At 46.4% G+C, this 23,517-nt stretch overlaps 2 protein-coding genes across 3 annotated transcripts in view; both read left to right on the forward strand.

Moving 5' to 3' along the window:
- The first annotated feature begins 908 nt into the window (after positions 1-908).
- The window catches only part of LOC141148301 (perforin-1-like), a 31,242-nt gene continuing 8,633 nt past the window's right edge, over positions 909-23,517 (forward strand). Inside the window, exon 1 of one of the 2 annotated variants that reach the window (XM_073635599.1) lies at positions 909-994. The gene's annotated coding sequence lies outside the window, so the exon portion shown is untranslated. Of the gene's footprint in view, positions 995-17,376; positions 17,462-23,517 lie in introns of those variants that run through there. The other variant, XM_073635598.1, reaches the window with a different exon arrangement.
- LOC141148300 (perforin-1-like) overlaps positions 4,049-23,517 on the forward strand; it is a 63,122-nt gene continuing 43,653 nt past the window's right edge. Inside the window, exon 1 of the mRNA XM_073635593.1 lies at positions 4,049-4,257. Within this exon, the coding sequence (XP_073491694.1) occupies positions 4,099-4,257 (159 nt within the window). The 5' untranslated portion in view covers positions 4,049-4,098. The remainder of the gene's footprint in view (positions 4,258-23,517) is intronic.

The raw sequence follows: 23,517 nt of genomic DNA on the forward strand, positions 1-23,517 counted from the left end.
ACTATAGGGGTAGCGCATTCACACACACTGAATCAATATAATGTTTTATCTTTTCCCACTTTTATATAATAGTATGCACAGTTTGTGCAGTTTTATTCATGTTCTTATATTCCTGTTCATAAATTGTTTTATAATTCTGCCTTGGTACACTGCACGTATATGTATGTGCGCATATGTATATGTATGTATGTGTGTGTGTGTATATATATATATGTGTATCTTTTAACAGTTTATCAACTGTGATCTTTTCTTCTTTTGCTGTAGCCACGGTAATTTTCTATGAGGATAGTAATATATTATATATATATGTACAGATATACACATCCTTTGGAAAATATTTATTCTATTTGGGAATCCTTGACTCTGTTTTATTCATGAGAATGTCATTGTATACCATTTTTAATGATAACCATGCGCTCATCTATATGCATTATCTATACCTAGAGTGCAGGTTTTCACCTCTTACCTACATATGTCACCTGGTACGCATACTATTATGAATATATGGAGACACACATATGTATGTATATGTATTTATATGTATTTATATGTGTTCACATGTGAGTGTGCATGCCTTGTTGGCTATTTGGCCACATACTCAATTGTTCAGCGATCATCACTGTCAATTATGCTTCTTTTTGTGTACATATATACACACATTATTTATGTGGGGTTTGCGACTGTTTATGAGTGCATAGATGCTATTGACAGAATAGACACATTTTTTTTCCTAGTTTTTTAAGTTTCATTTCCTTTGATGTGTCAATTGTGTTTTTGTTTTTGTTACTTCAGTTATGTGTCTGCCCCCAGCCTCTATAGTTTGCCTTCCTTTACATGGTTGCAGGCATTTCCTATTGCTGACAAATCTCAGCGTGACAGTGGGCACACAGGAAGTGACATGGAGCTTTCACTTCCGCTCCCTGGACCGCAAAACATCACAACGTATATGGCGTGCGTTCCAACCGCCGCCCACAGCCACTACAGCGCTCTCTAGGTAGGATTCCTTTGTTTATTTTCACACTTTGGGGATGAAGCAATTTGTCCCCTTAGATGATAAATGTAGATGGGTTCTGCTGATTTCAGGTACTTTGCTGTCCCTTCTGACATCCTTTACATGCTGGCTAGAGTGCATACTTGTGCATATGGTTTGGTAGCTATTTTTGTTTTTGTTTATGCAAGTGGCCGCACTTATGGAATTTGAGCTTGCCCGGCTGTCTGATGTGTTGCACTACACTTTATATGCACATCTACCCCTGCTATCATTATTGGATCTGATGGCCGGTTACGCCCGGTGGCGGTCTTTTTGACCTCAGATCTCACATTTACGAGGTCCTGTCATGCTTTTTTTTTATTACAAGAGATGTTTACATTCCTTGTAATAGGAATAAAAGTGACACCAATTTTTTTAATTAAAAGGACAGTGTAAAATAAAAAATAAAAAGTAAAATAAATAAGAAAAAAAAAATTTAAATAGCCCCGTCCCACAGAGCTCACACGCAGAAGCGACCTCATATGTAAGTCGCGCCCGCATATGAAAACGATGTTTAAACCACACATGTGAGGTATCGCCATGATCGTTAGAGTGAGAGCAATAATTCTAGCACTAGACCTCCTCTTAAACTCAAAACTGGTACTGGGAAACTGGTCAGAGTTGAGGGAGATATGGATGGTGCTAAATACAGGGATATTCTTGAGCAAAACCTGTAGCACTCTGTGTGTGTGATTTGAGGCTAGGACGGAGGTTCACCTTCCAGCAGTGTTGTCTCTCACAAAACAATCGAATAGAAGGGGGGGATTTGGGACTTTAGATGAGGCACATATGCGGTGTGTCTCCATCCCTAAAATGTATGCAAAAAAGAAGGAAAGTGGGACTTTGTATTATTGAACTGTCTTAGAAACAGGGGTGGATCCAGGGGGGGGCAACGGGGCAATTGCCACCCCTGAGAAATCTGTTGCTAGCCGGGCGGGTGAGATAGCGGGTGGCTCTGCGGGCGGGTGAGAAAGCGGGTGGCTCTGCGGGCGGGTGAGAAAGCGGGTAGCTCTGCAAGCGGCTGACATATCGGGCGGCTCTGCGAGCGGCTGACATATCGGGCGGCTCTGCGAGCGGCTGACATATCGGGCAGCTTTGCGAGCGGCTGACATATCGGGCGGCTCTGCGAGTGGCTGACATATCGGGTGGCTCTGCGAGCAGCTGACATATCGGGCGGATGAGATAGCGGGCGGCTCCGATAGCGGGCGGACTGGTTTGTGGGCGGACGGCGAGGTTTGTGGGCGGGCTGAGCTGCCAGGTGTCTCAGTGTGTTGGCAGGTGAGAGAGAGCAGGCTCAGTGTGTCAGCTGGCCAATCAGTTAGCCAGGGGCGGGGGAGCAGAGAGATGAGATCATCTCTCACTGCCAGCCCTGCATCCTTGCAGTAACTTCTGCCCTCACTGGGCAGGCAGCAAAGAGATTACATTATCTCTCTGCTGCCTGAGTCTGGGAATTCGGGGTCACAGCAAGAGACAACTAAAACACCCACTTAGCAGGCAAGTGACAATCCACAAGGTGTGGCAGGTGATGTGGCAATCCGCAAGGTGTGGCAGGTGACGTGGCAAGTGACAATCTGCATCTGGTGGAAGGCAAGTGACAATCTGCAAGTTGTGGCAGGTGACATGGCAAGTGACAATACACAAGGTGTGGCAGGTGACGTGGCAAGTGACAATCCACAAGGTGTGGCAGGTGACATGGCAAGTGACAATACACAAGGTGTGGCAGGCAACGTGGCAAGTGACAATCCACAAGGTGTGGCAGGTGACGTGGCAAGTGACACTACACAAGGTGTGTCAGGTGACGTGGCAAGTGAAAATCCGCAACGTGTGGCAGGTGACATGGCAAGTGACAATCCAAAACGTGTGGCAGGTGACGTGGCAAGTGACAATCCGTAGGGCTCCCACTGATTCTGCATTATGGTGAGTTGAACTATTTCATTTTATTTTACAATGTAATTCTAGAAATAATGCGCTACTAATCATCCTGACACTGTAACAACCATGGTGCCAGGATGATTGACGCGCCAACACCAGCCGTTTCCCCCGATAAATTGCCCACAAAAAAATGGATTTTCTGGCAGTGCCCCTCCCGAGACTAGACTCTGGATCCGCCCCTGCTTAGAAATATCATACTTATGCAATCTTTTACCCATGCCACATCTGTATGTTATGTGTGGGTGGAGCTAATATGAATTATTGTACTGACTGTATATGTGGTTTTAATATTGCCATATTTTCTATAACGCTCTTCATTAATAAAATTTGCAATTTTCTCAACTTTGCCTCCACAAAGTCATCCATCTCATTCAAAGTCCCACTTTCCTTCTTTTTTGCATCTCTCACAAAACAAGCAGGATTCAAGCCTCTGTGGTGTGCAGTACCGCATTTGGCCAGAGGTGGGGGGCGCCGGTGACACTCAGAGCCCTTCAGATGCACTCAGAAATACTTGGAAAGACTCCATTCCCGAGTGTTTCTGAACCTCTCCAAGGGGTTCCGAGTCCATCTAAGCATCTCTGAGCGGTCTCCGAGTATTTCTGAGTCTCTCTGCCCCCCACCTCCGGCTAAATGCGGTACTGCATACAATAGAAGTCAATATGGAATTAATTATCTTTGTTTCCATTGACTTCTATGGGGAAACTCGCTTTGATATGCTAGTGCTTTGGATTACAAGCATTCTCCTGGAACAGATTATGCTCATAATCCAAGGTTCCACTGTACTTTAATTTCTAATTCTAGCATTCTGGAGAATTGTTACATCCTATATTTGCAAAGAAGATCTATGTAGCTGGAGCTCCATCTAGTGGCCATAATATAGTATTTACATGTTTGACCCATTGCACCTACAGTATGAGCTACTGTGCAGAGTCCATACATACAGAATAAGAACAGATACTGAGAATTACACCCGACATACAGGACAAGAGAAGTAATACTGTACAGAGTCCATACATACAGAATAAGAACAGATACTGAGAATTACACCCAGCATACAGGACAAGAGAAGTAGTACTGTGCAGAGGGTGTGGCTGCTTGTGGAGCAGCTGAAGTCTGTGTGGTGCTGAGCTCCTCTGATGTCTGGTACAAGCCCAGGGTTGGGCTCCCCTGGGCGGGGATCTCTCTCAGGAGAGTCCCAGGCTTTCCGGCCTACACAAGGACTGTCTGGTGAAGCTGTGGTTGGTGGTGAAGCAGGAGGACAGAGCTCTGGGAATGGGAAGCAATCTGCAGAGACTGTAAGTAGACGTGGAAATGTTTGTATGAAAAGTACCCATAATACTGATAAGAGGAAGTCTGGAGATGTTATTCAGCAAAAGAGTTCTCAGTCCAGCCAGCCATTGCAGGCCCAGCAAGCCCAGCACAGTGCAGCTCAGTCTGTTCAGAGACATGTTATTATCACTCAGCACAGTCCAAACACTGGAAGTCCAACTCAAAGAACCCCTCAGAGTGGGACTCATTCAGTCCAGGAACATACTAATACCACCCAGTACAGTCCAAGTTCTGGAAGCGTGATCCAATCCAGCCAGCCATTACAACCACAGCAAGGTCAGCAGAGTGCAGCTCATAGAGCTCAGAGTGGAGCAGAGACATCGGTTTCTCCCAGTACTCCTCGCAAATACACCAGAACTTCCTTAGAACAGAAAACCATTAAAGAGAACTTACAACAGTGTGTAATGGTGGGCAGCGGCCAGGGACGTTCATCGCGCTCTAAGCTGCAGCAGAATAAAGAGGAGGGTGGTAATAATTTTCCACAATCTGCCCCAGTGAAACCATCTACACCCAGCAGAGACCCTCAGACCAGCACTGGTAATGGGAAGGTGGATCAGGATTTCAAGCGTCCTGCAGCCGCGAAGCAGAAAGTGTTAAAGTCTGAACCTGCGCTGCACCTGGCTGACAAGATTCCTTTCCTGGTAAAAAGAATGGAGTCCCTGAGAAAAGCCAAGACTAGGATCCAGAAGCAGATTGAATGTGTTTATAGACTTAAAGCTGCCAACCCCAAGAAGGAATTTTTATATGACAGCAAACTGAACTCCCTGGGCATTGAACTGGCCGGCGTGTCAAAGGACATTGATACTGTTCTGGAAGAACTGGGACCAGTGGCGGAGGTGTACCACAATCGTGATCGATTTGAGGCGGGATTGAGTGGAAGGATTGAGTCTTCTACAGAGTCAGACTCTGGGGATTCGGTCCAACACACGCAGCCACCACATGTGTCTCCTGAAGGGAAGACTGTGCAGCCTCTGGAGGACAGTGAGGTTGGAGTAGATCCTCCTGCTGGACTTCCAGCTCTGGAGGGTGGTGGGAACATCAGTATAACCCAGCAGACATTCACAGTACAGGAGACTCAGAGGAGTGACATGGTGGACTCCCAGCACATGGATTGTGAGAACAGTGCTGCTGACACTAGTACTCCTGGTGGGAGCCATGCTGGGGGGACTGGTGTTCATGGTGGGAGCCATGCTGGGGGGAGCCATGCTGGGGGGACTGGTGTTCATGGTGGGAGCCATGCTGGGGGGACTGGTGTTCATGGGGGGAGTAACACTGGGGTAACTAGTAATGATGCTGCTAGTGATGATGTCACTAATATTGATGTGGTGAATAATCCTGATGTTATCAATGCTGGTATATCTGAATGGGGTCATCAGCAGTCTGAGGGCTCTGAGAATGTAGCGATGGAGGAGTTAGTTCAGAATAACTCTCAGGATTTCCCCCCTTTGGTGGATCCACCACCTGCTCCACAAGGGAATGCTGGTCCATCTGGTTATGTCCCTCCTCGGAATGCCTGGAGCCGTGGGGCCCCTTCTTTTTCCACCAGTAACAGTTCTACTGGTCAGGCCTTTAAGAGAAGGAATGTGGTCAGATTGAAGCATAGGGGTTCCAGAGAGGAGCTCCCTGATAGGAGGTTTGTAGTAAGGGAGTTGCTGTGTCATCAGATGGGGTTTGCTCCTGCAGACATACTGGCAGTCATCAATCTCCCTGACAGACAAGGTTATGATGTCAGCTTTAAGCTCATGTCTGACTTAGACAGGTTCTGGGCCAGTTTCAGTGGTTTGCGGGATAAAGAGGGTTGGAGGAATTTCATCTTTATTCCCATCTCCAAACCTGACACAGCAAATGTTACCATCATGTTCTGGAATGAGTCTGTGCCCCCCCAGGATGTTGTCATCTGGCTTAGAAGACATTGTGAAATGGTTTCTGAGTTGACAAAAACTAAAGACAGTGATGGGATCTGGACGGGTGGTTGGAGGGTTCTTGTTAAGTTGAGGCAAAGTAACAATGTTACCCATCACCTACCAAACTCTTTTTTCATTGGGCGGGAGAGAGGAGTTTGCTTCTATGCAGGTCAGCCCAGGTTATGTTATAAATGTGGTAAATCTGGCCATGTGGCGAATGTTTGTACGATCCTGAAGTGTAATCTTTGTGGGGAGGTTGGCCACATCAGTTCTACCTGTGAGAAGGTTAAGTGCAATCTATGTGGTGGGCTTGGCCATTTCCATAGGGATTGCCCGGAGGCCTTCCATAATAAGGATGGGGAATCTGCAGACAATGAATTGTTGGCTGCAGCAGAACAACTAGAGGAGGAAGCTTTAATGAATGGGGCTGTATTGACTAGGGAGGAGGTGGTCCCGGAGGTCCAGGAGACTACTCCCGGGCGGACGGACAGTGTTCAGCAGGCTGAGGAGCAGCCGGTCCCACATTCCTCTTCTGTTCCAGTTCCTGTCTCTGTGAAGATCACTGGTCAGAAGAGGAGGAATAGGAAAAAAGATAAATCTACCCGTAAACCCGAAACTGACTGGACATTAGTGCAGAAGCCAGCTAAAAAAGTGAAAGGGGCACCAGAAGTGGGTACGGCACTTTCCACCAATAGGTATGAAGCCTTATCAGATTCGGATGCTGACTCCTATTCTCTGGGGGCCCAGGAACTGGAGCAGGAATTAAAAAGAGTGGAAAAGGAGTATGTGATTGGTTCAGAGGATGACCCGCCCACTAAAAGGCGTCCGCCCCCTGATCCTGGATCCGCAGAATCTGATATGGAAACTGGTAGTCAGCAGAGTGACTCCGATTCTGACTTATAATGGAATGTTGGAGAAGTATAGATTTATGGAAAGGAGTCTTATTGTCACATTTATTACTATTGATGCCCTTTAACTGCTAAGTTTTTGACCTAAACAACATGTCAGTAATTGTTGTATTTATGTTCTTTTCAGTCAGTTAGTTATTATGTATCTTGTTTGTTTTTTACAAATAAAAATCTCCATACATACAGAATAAGAACAGATACTGAGAATTATACCCGACATACAGGACAAGAGAAGTAGTACTGTGCAGAGTCCATACATACAGAATAAGAATATATACCGAGCATTACACCCGACATACAGGACAAGAGAAGTAGTACTGTGCAGAGGGTGTGGCTGCTTGTGGAGCAGCTGAAGTCTGTGTAGTGCTGAGCTCCTCTGATGTCTGGTACAAGCCAAGGGTTGGGCTCCCCTGGGTGGGGATCTCTCTCAGGAGAGTCCCAGGCTTGTGTCCAAGGACTGTCTGGTGAAGCTGTGGTTGGTGGTGAAGCCGGAGGACAGAGCTCTGGGAATGGGAAGACACTTGCAGAGACTGTAAGTAGACATGGAAATGTTTGTATGAAAAGTACCGATAATACTGATAAGAGGAAGTCTGATGATGTTATTCAGCAAAAGAGTTCTCAGTCCAGCCAGTCATTGCAGGCCCAGCAAGCCCAGCACAGTGCAGCTCAGTCTGTTCAGAGACTTGTTATTATTGCTCAGCACAGTCCAAACTCTGGAAGTGCAACTCAAAGAACCCCTCAGAGTGGGGCTCATTCAGTCCAGGAACATACTAATACCACCCAGTACAGTCCAAGTTCTGGAAGCATGATCCAATCCAGCCAGCCATTGCAAGCCCAGCACAGTGCAGCTCAGTCTGTTCAGAGACATGTTATTGCTCAGCACAGTCCAAACACTGGAAGTGCAACTCAATCCAGCCAGTCATTACAGTCAATGCAAATCCCGCAGAGTGGGGCTCATTCAGTCCAGGAACATACTAATACCACCCAGTACAGTCCAACTTCTGGAAGCGTGATCCAAGGCAGTCAGCCATTACAACCACAGCACGCTCAGCAGAGTGCAGCTCATAGAGCTCAGAGTGGAGCAGAGACATCGGTTTCTCCCAGTACTCCTCGCAAATACACCAGAACTTCCTTAGAACAGAAAACCATTAAAGAGAACTTACAACAGTGTGTAATGGTGGGCAGCAGCCAGAGACGTTCATCACGCTCTAAGCTGCAGCAGAATAAAGAGGAGGGTGGTAATAATTTTCCAGAATCCACCCCAGTGAAACCATCTACACCCAGCAGAGACCCTCAGACTAGTACTGGTAATGGGAAGGTGGATCAGGATTTCAAGCATCCTGCAGCAACGAAGAAAGGGTTAAAGTGTGAACCTGCGCTGCACCTGGCTGACAAGATTCCTTCCCTGGCAAAAAAGAATGGAGACCCTGAGAAAAGCCAAGACTAGAATCCAGAAGCAGATTGACTCTGTATATAGACTTAAAGCTGCCAACCCCAAGAAGGAAATGTTATATGACAGCAGACTGAACTCCCTGGGCATTGAACTGGCCAGTGTGTCAAAGGACATTGATACTGTTCTGGAAGAACTGGGACCAGTGGTGGAGGTGTACCGCAATCGTGATCGATTTGAGGTGGGATTGAGTGGAAGGATTGAGTCTTCTACAGAGTCAGACTCTGGGGATCCAGTCCAACGTATGCAGCCACCACATGTGTCTCCTGAAGGGAAGACTGTGCAACCTCTGGAGGACAATGAGGTTGGAGTAGATCCTCCTGCTGGACTTCCAGCTCTGGAGGGTAGTGGGAACATCAGAGTAACCCAGCAGACATTCACAGTACAGGAGACTCAGAGGAGTGACATGGTGGACTCCCAGCACATGGATTGTGAGAACAGTGCTGTGGCCACTAGTACTCCTGGTGGGAGCCATGCTGGGGTGACTGGTGTTCATGGTGGGAGTAACACTGGGGTAACTAGTAATGATGCTGCTAGTAATGATGATATGAGGTGCAGTGATGATGTCACTAATATTGATGTGGTGAATAATTCTGATGTTATCAATGCTGGTATATCTGAATGGGGTCATCAGCAGTAGGGATGAGCCGAACACCCCCCTGTTCGGTTCGCACCAGAACATGCGAACAGGAAAAAAGTTCGCTCGAACACGCGAACACCGTTAAAGTCTATGGGACACGAACATGAATAATCAAAAGTGCTAATTTTAAAGGCTTATACCAGACCTGAAGGGCCTGGTATGGAATTTAGGGGGAACCCCGCGTCATTTTTTTTTTAAATTTTGGTTCGGGGTTCCCCTGTGGGGAATTCTCATGCCATTTTTATCAATGAACTTCTATGTGTATTGTCGGCAATGCAATAGCCGCGGTAGTTTTAAATGGGTTTTTTCCTTCCAAATGTCATTTTGCTGTCAGACTGTTCTAAACACGGGAAACATGCGCCCCTTTACAGGCATACTATAGACACCCCCCAGGTACGAAATTTAAAGGGATATTACACTTTTATTGTTTGACTTTAAGCATTATTAAAATCACTGCTCCTGAAAAAACGACCGTTTTTAAAACTTTTTTTTGCATTGATCCATGTCCCCTGGGGCAGGACCCAGGTCCCCAAACACTTTTTATGACAATAACTTGCATATAAGCCTTTAAAATTAGCACTTTTGATTTCTCTTATAGGCTTTTAAAGGGTGTTCTGCGGCATTCGAATTTGCCGCGAACACCCCAAATTGTTCGCTGTTCGGCAAACTTGCGAACAGCCAATGTTCGAGTCGAACATGAGTTCGACTCGAACTTGAAGCTCATCCCTAATCAGCAGTCTGAGGGCTCTGAGAGGAGGAGTCAGTTCAGAATAACCCTCAGGACTTCCCCCCTTTGGTGGATCCACCACCTGCTCCATAAGGGAATGCTGGTCCATCTGGTCATGTCCCTCCTCGGAATGCCTGGAGCCGTGGGGCCCCTTATTTTTCCACCAGTAACAGTTATACTGGTCAGGCCTTTAAGAGGAGAAATGTGGTCAGATTGAAGTATAGGGGTTCCAGAGAGGAGCTCCCTGATAGGAGGTTTGTAGTAAGGGAGTTGCTGTGTAATCAGATGGGGTTTGCTCCTGCAGACATACTGGCAGTCATCAATCTCCCTGACAGACAAGGTTATGATGTCAGCTTTAAGCTCATGTCTGACTTAGACAGGTTCTGGGCCAGTTTCAGTCGTTTGCGGGACAAAGAGGGTTGGAGGAATTTCATCTTTATTCCCAGCTCCAAACCTGACAAGCAAATGTTAACATAATTTTCTGGAATGAATCTGTGTCCCCCCAGCAGGGCCGATCCTAGGGTCACCGGCGCCTGGGTGCAGAAATATTTCCGGCGCCCCCACATGGGCGTGGTCATCTTACGAACTCCTCCCCTTTATAAATGTTTCTATGGCAACGACTCAAACACAGAGATGCTCCCCTAAGAAGTCTTTGTTACCCTAGGAATAGATCCTCCCATGATCTTTTAACAATAAAAAAAATACAGGAAGAGCGTACACTAATGAGACCTGGAGGGGAGTCTCTCTGATGCACACAAAGAGGGCTTCCGTTAGAGAGTCTGTTAGAAAAAGCCCCCAGACATAGTACAGGAGATGGTCAGAGACTGCAGACATGATACAGGAGATGGTCAGAGACTGCAGACATGATACAGGAGATGGTCAGAGACTGCAGACATGATACAGGACATGGTCAGAGACTGCAGACATGATACAGGACATGGTCAGAGACTGCAGACATAGTACAGGAGATGGTCAGAGACTGCAGACATAGTACAGGAGATGGTCAGAGACTGCAGACATAGTACAGGAGATGGTCAGAGACTGCAGACATAGTACAGGAGATGGTCAGAGACTGCAGACATAGTACAGGAGATGGTCAGAGACTGCAGACATAGTACAGGAGATGATCAGAGACTGCAGACATAGTACAGGAGATGATCAGAGACTGCAGACATAGTACAGGAGATGATCAGAGACTGCAGACATAGTACAGGAGATGCCCAGAGACTGCAGACATAGTACAGGAGATGGTCAGAGACTGCAGACATAGTACAGGAGATGATCAGAGACTGCAGACAGGATATAAGAGATGGTCAGAGACTGTAGACATAGTACAGGAGATGATCAGAGACTGCAGACATAGTACAGGAGATGCCCAGAGACTGCAGACATAGTACAGGAGATGCCCAGAGACTGCAGACATAGTACAGGAGATGCCCAGAGACTGCAGACATAGTACAGGAGATGCCCAGAGACTGCAGACATAGTACAGGAGATGATCAGGGACTGCAGACATAGTACAGGAGATGATCAGAGACTGCAGACATAGTACAGGAGATGGTCAGAGACTGTAGTTATGATACAAGAGACGATCAGAGACTGCAATCATAGTACAGGTGATGGTCAGAGAAAGCAATCATAGAACAGGAGATGATCAGAGACTGCAGACATAGTACAGGAGATGATCAGAGACTGCAGACATAGTACAGGAGATGGTCAGAGACTGTAGTTATGATACAAGAGACGGTCAGAGACTGCAATCATAGGACAGGAGATGGTCAGAGACTGCAGACTTAGTACAGGAGATGGTCAGAGACTGTAGTTATGATACAAGAGACGGTCAGAGACTGCAATCATAGGACAGGAGATGGTCAGAGACTGCAGACATGATACAGGAGATGGTCAGAGACTGCAGACATGATACAGGAGATGGTCAGAGACTGCAGACATGATACAGGAGATGGTCAGAGACTGCAGACATGATACAGGAGATGGTCAGAGACTGCAGACATGATACAGGAGATGGTCAGAGACTGCAGACATGATACAGGAGATGGTCAGAGACTGCAGACATGATACAGGAGATGGTCAGAGACTGCAGACATGATACAGGAGATGGTCAGAGACTGCAGACATGATACAGGAGATGGTCAGAGACTGCAGACATGATACAGGAGATGGTCAGAGACTGCAGACATGATACAGGAGATGGTCAGAGACTGCAGACATGATACAGGACATGGTCAGAGACTGCAGACATGATACAGGACATGGTCAGAGACTGCAGACATGATACAGGACATGGTCAGAGACTGCAGACATAGTACAGGAGATGGTCAGAGACTGCAGACATAGTACAGGAGATGATCAGAGACTGCAGACATAGTACAGGAGATGATCAGAGACTGCAGACATAGTACAGGAGATGGTCAGAGACTGCAGACATAGTACAGGAGATGGTCAGAGACTGCAGACATAGTACAGGAGATGGTCAGAGACTGCAGACATAGTACAGGAGATGATCAGAGACTGCAGACATAGTACAGGAGATGATCAGAGACTGCAGACATAGTACAGGAGATGCCCAGAGACTGCAGACATAGTACAGGAGATGGTCAGAGACTGCAGACATAGTACAGGAGATGATCAGAGACTGCAGACAGGATATAAGAGATGGTCAGAGACTGTAGACATAGTACAGGAGATGATCAGAGACTGCAGACATAGTACAGGAGATGCCCAGAGACTGCAGACATAGTACAGGAGATGCCCAGAGACTGCAGACATAGTACAGGAGATGATCAGGGACTGCAGACATAGTACAGGAGATGATCAGAGACTGCAGACATAGTACAGGAGATGCCCAGAGACTGCAGACATAGTACAGGAGATGATCAGGGACTGCAGACATAGTACAGGAGATGATCAGGGACTGCAGACATAGTACAGGAGATGATCAGAGACTGCAGACATAGTACAGGAGATGCCCAGAGACTGCAGACATAGTACAGGAGATGGTCAGAGACTGTAGTTATGATACAAGAGACGGTCAGAGACTGCAATCATAGGACAGGAGATGGTCAGAGACTGCAGACATACTACAGGAGATGATCAGAGACTGCAGACATAGTACAGGAGATGCTCAGAGACTGCAGACATAATACAAGAGATGGTCAGAGACTGCAGACATACTACAAGAGATGGTCAGAGACTGCAGACATACTACAGGAGATGGTCAGAGACTGCAGTTCCTATGGACACTAGTACATAATGGCCGATCGGCCCTCTCACCTGACCCAGCGATACAGCAACGGTTCCTCTGATCAGGAGTCAGCTCACTCTGAATTGCCCATGGTGACTCCGCTGAGTAGCACCCAGATCTGTATTCCTGCAATGACTCCATTCCTTTCTCTGCCAGGGATGGCGCTAGGCTGTGTGGCTTTCCCTCTGGTGGCGCAGGGCAGCAGGGTTCTCTCTCTGATGGTGTTCTCTCAGCACTGTCTTCTCCCTCTGGAGTCCTGGGTGTACTTCCCTGAAAGCTTTCCCAGGCTCCTGTCTCTCTCTCTCTTTCCCATTCAGCTGAGCATGCTGTGTGGGCTGCAGTTTCTGTGTTACAGTGGGGCTGCCAGTCCTCGGGACTATATGTCCCACAATCCTCTTCTCTGCTCCTTTTTCTATACTGTTTCCTCCCTGGTTGATATGAAGGCGGGGGAAGAAACATTGTGGGCAGCTGTGCTGGCAAGCACCGCTCACTAGTACAGCAGCACGCAGGAGGAGAGGGAGGGGGGAAAGGAGAGGGAGGGGGGAAAAGGAGAGCCCGCAGCTGCATTGGCTTCACTAGGGTTAGGGTCACCCCCCTTCCACCAACTATAGTCGTCCCTCAGTACAGACCCCCCTCCACTACATATAGACCCCCCTCCGTCAGTGCAGAACCCACACTAAGTATAAATTACCCAGTGATCCCCCCCGGTAACCCCCCTCTATTAGTACAGACCCCCCCAGGACAGATCTCCCTCTCCATTAGTACAGACCCCACAGGACAAACCACCCCTCCATTAGTACAGACCTCCCAGGACAGACCCCCCCCATTAGTACAGACCCCCCCTCCATTAGTACAGCCCCCCCTCCATTAGTACAGCCCCCCCTCCATTAGTACAGCCCCCCCTCCATTAGTAAAGACCCCCCCTCCATTAGTACAGACCCCCCAGGACAGACCCCCTCTCCATTAGTACAGACCCCCCCTCCATTAGTACAGACCCCCAGTAGTACAGACCCCCCTCCATTAGTACAGACCCCATTAGTACAGACCCCCCCATTAGTACAGACCCCCTCTCCATTAGTACAGACCCCCCAGGACAGACCCCCCCTCCATTAGTACAGACCCCCCAGGACAGACCCCCTCTCCATTAGTACAGACCCCCCTCCATTAGTACAGACCCCCCTCCATTAGTACAGACCCCCCAGGACAGACCCCCCTCCATTAGTACAGACCCATTAGTACAGACCCCCCCTCCATTAGTACAGACCCCATTAGTACAGACCCCCTCTCCATTAGTACAGACCCCCCAGGACAGACCCCCCTCCATTAGTACAGACCCCCCCATTAGTACAGACCCCCCCTCCATTAGTACAGACCCCCTCTCCATTAGTACAGACCCCCCAGGACAGACCCCCCTCCATTAGTACAGACCCCCCAGGACAGACCCCCTCTCCATTAGTACAGAGCCCCCTCCATTAGTACAGACCCCCAGGACAGACCCCCCTCCATTAGTACAGACCCCCCAGTACAGACCCCCCCATTAGTACAGACCCCCCCTCCATTAGTACAGACCCCATTAGTACAGACCCCCCAGGACAGACCCCCCTCCATTAGTACAGACCCCTCCATTAGTACAGACCCCCCCTCCATTAGTACAGACCCCCTCTCCATTAGTACAGACCCCCAGGACAGACCCCCTCTCCATTAGTACAGACCCCCCAGTACAGACCCCCCCTCCATTAGTACAGACCCCCTCTCCATTAGTACAGACCCCATTAGTACAGATCCCCTCTCCATTAGTACAGAGCCCAAGGACAGACCCCCCTCCATTAGTACAGACCCCCTCTCCATTAGTACAGACCCCCAGGACAGACCCCCCTCCATTAGTACAGAACCTCCCCATTAGTACAGACCCCCCCATTAGTACAGATCCCCCTCCATTAGTACAGAACCCCCCCATTAATACAGACCCCCTCCATTAGTACAGACCCCCTCTGGATTAGTACAGACCCCCCCATTAGTACAGACCCCCCCATTTTTAGTACAGCCCCCCCATTATTAGTACAGACCCCCCATTAGTACAGCCCCCCCTCCATTAGTACATTACAGCCCCCCCTCCATTAGTACAGCCCCCCCCTCCATTAGTACAGTACAGCCCCCCCCCTCCATTAGGGTACATAAATACACCCGGGCGGCAGCTGGAGAGGAGAGGACAGTGTGCACTGCAGCCAGCCGCACCGCCCAGGTGGAGAGCAGAGCAGATCAAAGCAGGCAGGAGCGGGAGACACAGAGAGGAGAATGTGTCAGGCACGGACCGCTCCTCCGCTCCCCCCCCCGTGCGACATCACTGTTTGGCTGGTCTCTCTCCACGCAGAGACCAGCCGCTCTGCCTCCGATGTCATCTCCGGCTGGCAGCTGCTCTCTTTCTCTGAGGAGGGGCTTGAGCAGCAAACAGCGGCGCCTTTCTTCTTCTTCTGCCGCCGGACACAATCAAGGGGAGGAGGAGGAGGAGGGAAGGGAGCAGTGGAGCACTTTGGCGCTTCAGCGCCCCCACCTCTCTGGCGCCTGGGTGCACTGCACCCCGTGCACCCCGTCCAGGACCGGCCCTGCCCCCCAGGATATTGTCATCTGGCTTAGAAGACATTGTGAAATGGTTTCTGAGTTGACAAAAACTAAAGACAGTGATGGGATCTGGACTGGTGGTTGGAGGGTTCTTGTTAAGTTGAGGCAAAGTAACAATGTTACCCATAACCTACCAAACTCTTTTTTCATTGGGCCGGAGAGAGGAGTTTGCTTCTATGCAGGTCAGCCCAGGTTATGTTATAAATGTGGTAAATCTTGCCATGTGGCGAATGTTTGTACGATCCTCAAGTGTAATCTTTGTGGGGAGGTTGGCCACATCAGTTCTACCTGTGAGAAGGTTAAGTGCAATCTATGTGGTGGGCTTGGCCATTTCCACAGGGATTGCCCGGAGGCCTTCCATAATAGGGATGGGGAATCTGCAGACAATGAATTGTTGGCTGCAGCAGAACAACTAAAGGAGGAAGCCTTAATGAATGGAGCTGTATTGACTAGGGAGGAGGTGGCCCCGGAGGTCCAGGAGACTACTCCTGGGCAGACAGACAGCGTTCAGCAGGCTGAGGAGCAGCCGGCCGCACACTCCTCTTCTGTTACAGTTCCTGTCTCTGTGAAGATCACTGGTCAGAAGAGGAGGAATAAAAAAGATAAATCTACCCGTAAACCCGAAAGTGACTGGACATTAGTGCAGAAGCCAGCTAAAAAAGTGAAAGGGGCACCAGAAGTGGGTACGGCAGTTTCCACCAATAGGTATGAAGCGTTATCAGATTCGGATGCCGACTCCTATTCTCTAGAGGCCCAGGAACTGGAGCAGGAATTAAAAAGAGTGGAAAAGGAGTATGTGATTGGCTCAGAGGATGACCCGCCCACTAAAAGATGTCCGCCCCCTGATCCTGGATACGCAGAATCTGATATGGGAACTGGTAGTGGGCAGAGTGACTCTGATTCTGACTTATAATGAAATGTTGGAGAAGTATAGACTTATGGAAAGGAGTCTTATTGTCACATGACATTTATTTCCTATTAATGACCTTTAACTGCTAAGTTTTTGACCAAAACAACATGTCAGTAATTGTTGTAATTATGTTATTTTCAGTCAGTTAGTTTGTTATTATGTATCTTGTTTGTTTTTTACAAATAAAAATCTCCATACATACAGAATAAGAGTATATACTGAGAATTACACCCGACATACAGGACAAGAGGAGTAGTACTGTGCAGAGTCCATACATACAGAATAAGAACAGATACCGAGAATTACACCCGACATACAGGACAAGAGAAGTGGTACTGTGCAGAGTCCATACATACAGAATAAGAACAGATAATGAGAATTTCACCCAACATACAGGACAAGTGAAGTAGTACTGTGCAGAGTCCATACATACAGAATAAGAACAGATACTGAGAATTACTCTCAACTTACAGGACACACATGCAGAATTAGAAGAATTAGAACAGTTCATGACAAGTCATTTTTAGACACCCTGGCTGGGTGTTGGAGGTTTTGGGTGTAGATCTGTGGTGGGTTTTCTCAGCTGGATTGCCGGATGATTTGTTCCTTATTTCAGAAGATGAGAGGATGTGCCCCTCCCCCCCTCCAACACACACATATAAAACATCCAGACTCCTCCAGTCCTCCACTGTCAGTGTGTTCAGCACTGAGATCACATCAGAGAACTGACATCCAGACCCTCCACTTTGGGTAAGTCCACCTGTCCTCCTATTCACACCATTTAGTGACCATTAGGGATGGGGTTCAGGTTTGGTTCCACCATGGGTTTGAGGTGGATCCTGCCTGTTCAAGTTCCATTGTCCCCGCAGAGTAATGATGTAATTCAGCAGCTTGCATTCCTTGTAACCATAATGCACTGCATTGGATAAAAAACGATGGCCAGCAGGCTTATACGGGTCAATAATGGGGGTTCTGTTATGTACCAGCTCCCCTTTCACAATAAAAGGGAGCGAAGAGCCACCATAGTGTATCAGAAGCTGTTGTATAAAAGGACCGGCAAATTACATAGGGGCAGATTAGGGTCATCTAGGAAACTGTACTTTAATTCTGATTGCTGCCAACCAACCTATTTACTGCCCTTCGTATCCCTTACTATTGGAGGCCCATTTGTCCTATATTTTTTATGTTGATTTGAGGTCAGTAGTCACTTTTACACTGTTTTGTGGTGGTTTCATTTCTATTGGAGTATATTTTGATTTTTATTGTATGTCATCTTTTAATTGTTTTTTTTGCACATATAATTACAAAAATGATTGCCTTGTTATTATCATGAATACATCTCTATATTCTCACATATAAACATGACACATAAGGGAAGACAGACTCAGAGAGTAGTTTTCAAATGGACTTCTTTCTATCACACATTAAAGTAAACAAAACTCATTAAACCCTCAAACTTCCCCCCATTCTCCAATCCCTCAAAAAGTGAACTATAAACATATGTATTACTAATTCATTTATTCCAATCTTAATGACACTTTTCTAATTATATTACAGTGCCCATATTAGACTACATTTCTATAAGGAGGACTATTAAAGTGAGATAAAGACGGCTCCTGTCATTCTAGAGATAAAGCAAAGGGTCCAAGGCAGTTCCTCACTCTCCCAAGAGAACCCCTTACCCATTATTTCTCAATTTTTTTTTAACCCCAAAGGAACCCATAAAATAATTTTCAGGTCTTAGGGAGCCCCTGCTAAAACCAATTTATTGGGGAGGTCAGTAGGGAAAAAAAAGCCTCTTACATTCCTCTTATTACTGCCGGCCAGTGGGAAGGACGCCCCCTTATAGTGGTGCTCAGAATGTCACCTTTGTAGACAGCTAAAAGATCATTGGTGTCATGTAGCTGGTTCTGCCAAGTGACATTGGCCCCATAACTTTGCAGACACCATCAAACGGGTCATTCAGTCACAGCTCAAAGAACCCCAAACAACCTCTGGAGGAACCCTAGAGTTCTACAAAACCTTGGTTGAGAATTACTGCCCTAACCTCTCCTCCCAAAGATCAACTTTATCTTTTCCACCTGCCCTTCTATTCTCTCTTCTGTGCACATAGAAGCACAAATCTGTGAAGGCATCTCAATGGAGGTACATTTAAAAGCCCTGCTTTTTGTCTTCACCCCCAATGGATGGTCTCTTGTTTTACATAGAATGATAATGGGATGTTACCTCTGAGGATTGTTTTTATGTGATGTATATCTTTTGAGTCCACCAATTAGAGTAATTAAAACTTTATAAAACTTATCATAAGTATCTCTATGAATATTTATCAAGTCCTCCAAAAGACAAATCTGGTCTACTTCCACTAGCCACTCCACATTTGTTGTTTCCCCACTGACCTCTAGGGATGGGCTTTATGTTCGGGTCGAACATGAGTTCGACTCGAACATTGGCTGTTCGCCAGTTCGCCGAACAGCGAACAATTTGGGGTGTTCGCAGCAAATTCGAAAGCTGCAGAACACCCTTTAAAAATCTATGGGAGAAATCAAAAGTGCTCATTTTAAAGGCTTATATGCATGGTATTGTCATAAAAAGTGTTTGGGGACCTGGGTCCTGCCCCAGGGGATATGTATCAATGCAAAAAAAGTTTTAAAAATGTCAGTTTTTTCGGGAGCAGTGATTTTAATAATGCTTAAAGCGAAACAATAAAAGTGTAATATTCCATTAAATTTCGTACCTGGGGGGTGTCTATAGTATGCCTGTAAAGGGGCACATGTTTCCCGTATTTAGAACAGTCTGACAGCAAAATTACATTTGTAAAGGAAAAAAGTCATTTAAAACTACCCGCGGCTATGATGAATTGTTGGTCCGACAATACACATAAAAGTTTATTGATAAAAACGGCGTGGGATTTCCCCACAGGGGAACCCCGAACCAAAAAAAAAAGGAAATGAGTGAGGGTCCCCCTTAATTCCATACCAGGCCCTTCAGGTCTGTCATGGATATTAAGGGGAACCCTACGCCAAAATTAAAAAAAAATGGTGTGGGTTCCCCCCAAAAATCCATACCAGACCCTTATCCGAGCACGCAACCTGGCAGGCCCCAGGAAAAGAGGGGGGACCAGAGAGCGCCCCCCCTCCGGAACCATACCAGGCCACATGGCCTCAACATTGGGAGGGTGCTTTGGGGTAGCCCCCAAAGCAACTTGTCCCCATGTTGATGGGGAGAAGGGCCTCATCCCCACAACCCTTGCCCGGTGGTTGTGGGGTCTGTGGGCAGGAGGATTATCGGAATCTGGAAGCCCCCTTTAACAAGGGTCCCCCAGATCCCGGCCCTCCCCCTGTGTGAAATGGTAAGGGGCTACGAAAGTACGGGGTCTGCGGGCGGGGGGCTTATTGGAATCTGGAAGCCCCAGATCCCGCCCCCTGTGTGAATTGGTAATGGGTTACAAATGTACCCCTACCATTTCACAAAAAAAGTGTTTAAAAAAGGTTAAAAAACACCCGCCCCCCTGTGTGAATTGGTAATGGGGTACAAGTGTACCCCTACCATTTCACAAAAAAAGTGTCAAAAAAGGTTAAACACAAGAGACGGTTTTTGACAAGTCCTTTATTAATTTCTTCTTCTTTCATCTTCTTTCTTCTGATCTTCCTTCGCTGTTCTTCTTCCTCCTTCTTTTCCATCTTCTTCTTCTCCATATTCTTCCTCTGCTATTCTCGTCCCACATCTTCCTCCTGCTTCTTCTCCCCTCCGTCCGCACGATCCGCCTCAGTGGGAGTCTTCCGGCATGTGACGCTTTGGTTCTTCTGACACTTCTTGTATAATGGAGGGCGGGGCCACCCGGTGACCCCGCCTTCCTCTGATGCACGGGGACTTCGGGGGACTTCCCTATGGCTTTCCTCGTGTTGTCAGACCCTTCAGGTCTGGTATGGAATTTAGGGGGACCCCCACACCATTTTTTTTTTAATTTTGGCGCGGGGTTCCCCTTAATAGCCATACCAGACCTGAAGGGCCTGGTATGGAATTTAGGGGGACCCCCATGCATTTTTTCTTTAAATTTTGGTTCGGGGTTCCCCTGTGGGGAAATCCCATGCCGTTTTTATCAATGAACCTCTATGTGTATTGTCGAACCGACAATTCATTATAGCCGCGAGTAGTTTTTAAAAGGCTTTTTTTTCTTTATAAATGTAATTTTGCTGTCAGACTGTTCTAAATACGGGAAACATGCGCCCCTTTACAGGCATACTATAGACGCCCCCCAGGTACGAAATTTAAAGGAATATTACACTTTTCACTTTAAGCATTATTAAAATCACTGCTCCCGAAAAAACGTAAGTTTTTAAAACTTTTTTATACATTAAATCTTTTTAAAATGAATTTCCTTTACTTCTGAGTCTACACACACTGTATATATTAATCCTAATATTTTACACTTTTGATCTTCTGTTACTGTCTGATCCAAATTTTGTTCCCATTTAGACCAATAATTAGGATTTCTAGATTAAAAAAATTATTTTAATTTGAAACCAATAAATGTCAGAAAAAGGTTTAGTGTTTAAGTGGTTAAACTTTTTTCACTAAGGCCCCTTTCACACGATCGGACCGTTCAGGTCCGCCTGTCAGTTTTGGCGGCGGACCTGTTAGCCTATGGAGCGATGGATGTCAGCGGAGACATGTCCACTGACATCCGACCCGGTCCGATCCGCAAAAAGCAGACAGATGGCCCTACGTCCAGGTCCGTCGCTATCGGATCGGGTGAGATCTGATGAAAACGGACAAGCTGTCCGTTTTTTATCCGATCCCTCCATAGGCAGCAGAGGCACCTGACAAGCCCCTCCCTGCTCAGTGAGCAGATTGGACCTGTCATCCGCCGGCTCAATGGAGATCAACGGAGAGATCTTTGTGTGTAAGGGGCCTTACACACAAAGTCTATTCCATTGACAAATTGTTATAATGTTTATACTTAAGTTCAACTGATAAAGAATGTTTTGATTCTTGGCAGACTGCCCAGTTTTTCTCTTTCTTTTGAGGGCTGTGGCTTCAGAAGAGCAGAGAGAATTCTTTGCATAGAAAGAATTGTGAAACACTTTAGTCAAGATCGCGATAACGATTCTTGACGATTAATTGTGCAGCTCTACTTCGGATTTAATTCTTTTACTGAACTAGGTGATTTTGTTAAGCTCCTCCAGAAATGTTGTAATTACCTATATTTCCATACATCCAGGCTAAATGTGTCCCATTTTGCTCTCAGTTCCTGTAAGGAATACATCTCCCTGCCCTTTTATTATGTCCTTTAATCTCAAGCTATTTTCTGTAGTCCACATAACCACTTGACATCCGGAAGATTTTACCCCCTTTATGACCAGGCCATTACTTGCTGTTCAGCACTGTGCTACTTTAACTGGTAATTGCTCAGTCATGCAACACTGTATACAAATGATATTTATATTTATATTTTTTCCCACAAGTAGAGCTTTATTTTGGTGGTATTTGATCACCACTGTTTTTTTTTTTTGCGCTATAAATGACAAATTCCAAGAAAAAAAGAGAAAAAAACAATGTTTTTTACTTTTTTGCTATAAAACATATCCAATAAAAAAAAAATTTTTTTTTTCATACATTTAGGCCAAAATGTATTCTGCTACATGTCTTTGGTAAAAACAAAAATCACAATAAGTGTATAGCAATTGGTTTGCGTGAATGTTAGAGTGTCTACAATTGATTTTATATATATATATATATATATATATATATATATATATATATATATATATATATATATATATATATATATATATACAGTGGGGACGGAAAGTATTCAGGCCCCCCTTAAATTTTTCACTCTTTGTTATATTGCAGCCATTTGCTAAAATCATTTAAGTTCATTTTTTTCCTCATTAATGTACACACAGCACCCCATATTGACAGAAAAACACAGAATTGTTGACATTTTTGCAGATTTATTAAAAAAGAAAAACTGAAATATCACATGGTCCTAAGTATTCAGACCCTTTGCTCAGTATTTAGTAGAAGCACCCTTTTGATCTAATACAGCCATGAGTCTTTTTGGGAAAGATGCAACAAGTTTTTCACACCTGGATTTGGGGATTCTCTGCCATTCCTCCTTGCAGATCCTCTCCAGTTCTGTCAGGTTGGATCGTAAACGTTGGTGGACAGCCATTTTTAGGTCTCTCCAGAGATGCTCAATTGGGTTTAAGTCAGGGCTATGGCTGGGCCATTCAAGAACAGTCACGGAGTTGTTGTGAAGCCACTCCTTCATTATTTTAGCTGTGTGCTTAGGATCATTGTCTTGTTGGAAGGTAAACCTTCGGCCCAGTCTGAGGTCCTGAGCACTCTGGAGAAGGGTTTCATTCAGGATATCCCTGTACTTGGCCGCATTCATCTTTCCCTCGATTGCAACCAGTCGTCCTGTCCCTGCAGCTGAAAAACGCCCCCACAGCATGATGCTGCCACCACCATGCTTCATTGTTGGGACTGTATTGGACAGGTGATGAGCAGTGCCTGGTTTTCTCCACACATACCGCTTAGAATTAAGGCCAAAAAGTTCTATCTTAGTCTCATCAGACCAGAGAATCTTATTTCTCACCATCTTTGAGTCCTTCAGGTGTTTTTTAGCAAACTCCATGCGGGCTTTCATGTGTCTTGCACTGAGGAGAGGCTTCCATCGGGCCACTCTGCCATAAAGCCCTGACTGGTGGAGGGCTGCAGTAGTGGTTGACTTTCTACAACTTTCTCCCATCTCCCAACTGCATCTCTGGAGCTCAGCCACAGTGATCATTGGGGTTCTT

Source organism: Aquarana catesbeiana, linkage group LG06 (assembly GCF_042186555.1).
Source record: "Aquarana catesbeiana isolate 2022-GZ linkage group LG06, ASM4218655v1, whole genome shotgun sequence".
In the NCBI taxonomy this organism is placed as follows: Eukaryota; Metazoa; Chordata; class Amphibia; order Anura; family Ranidae; genus Aquarana; species Aquarana catesbeiana.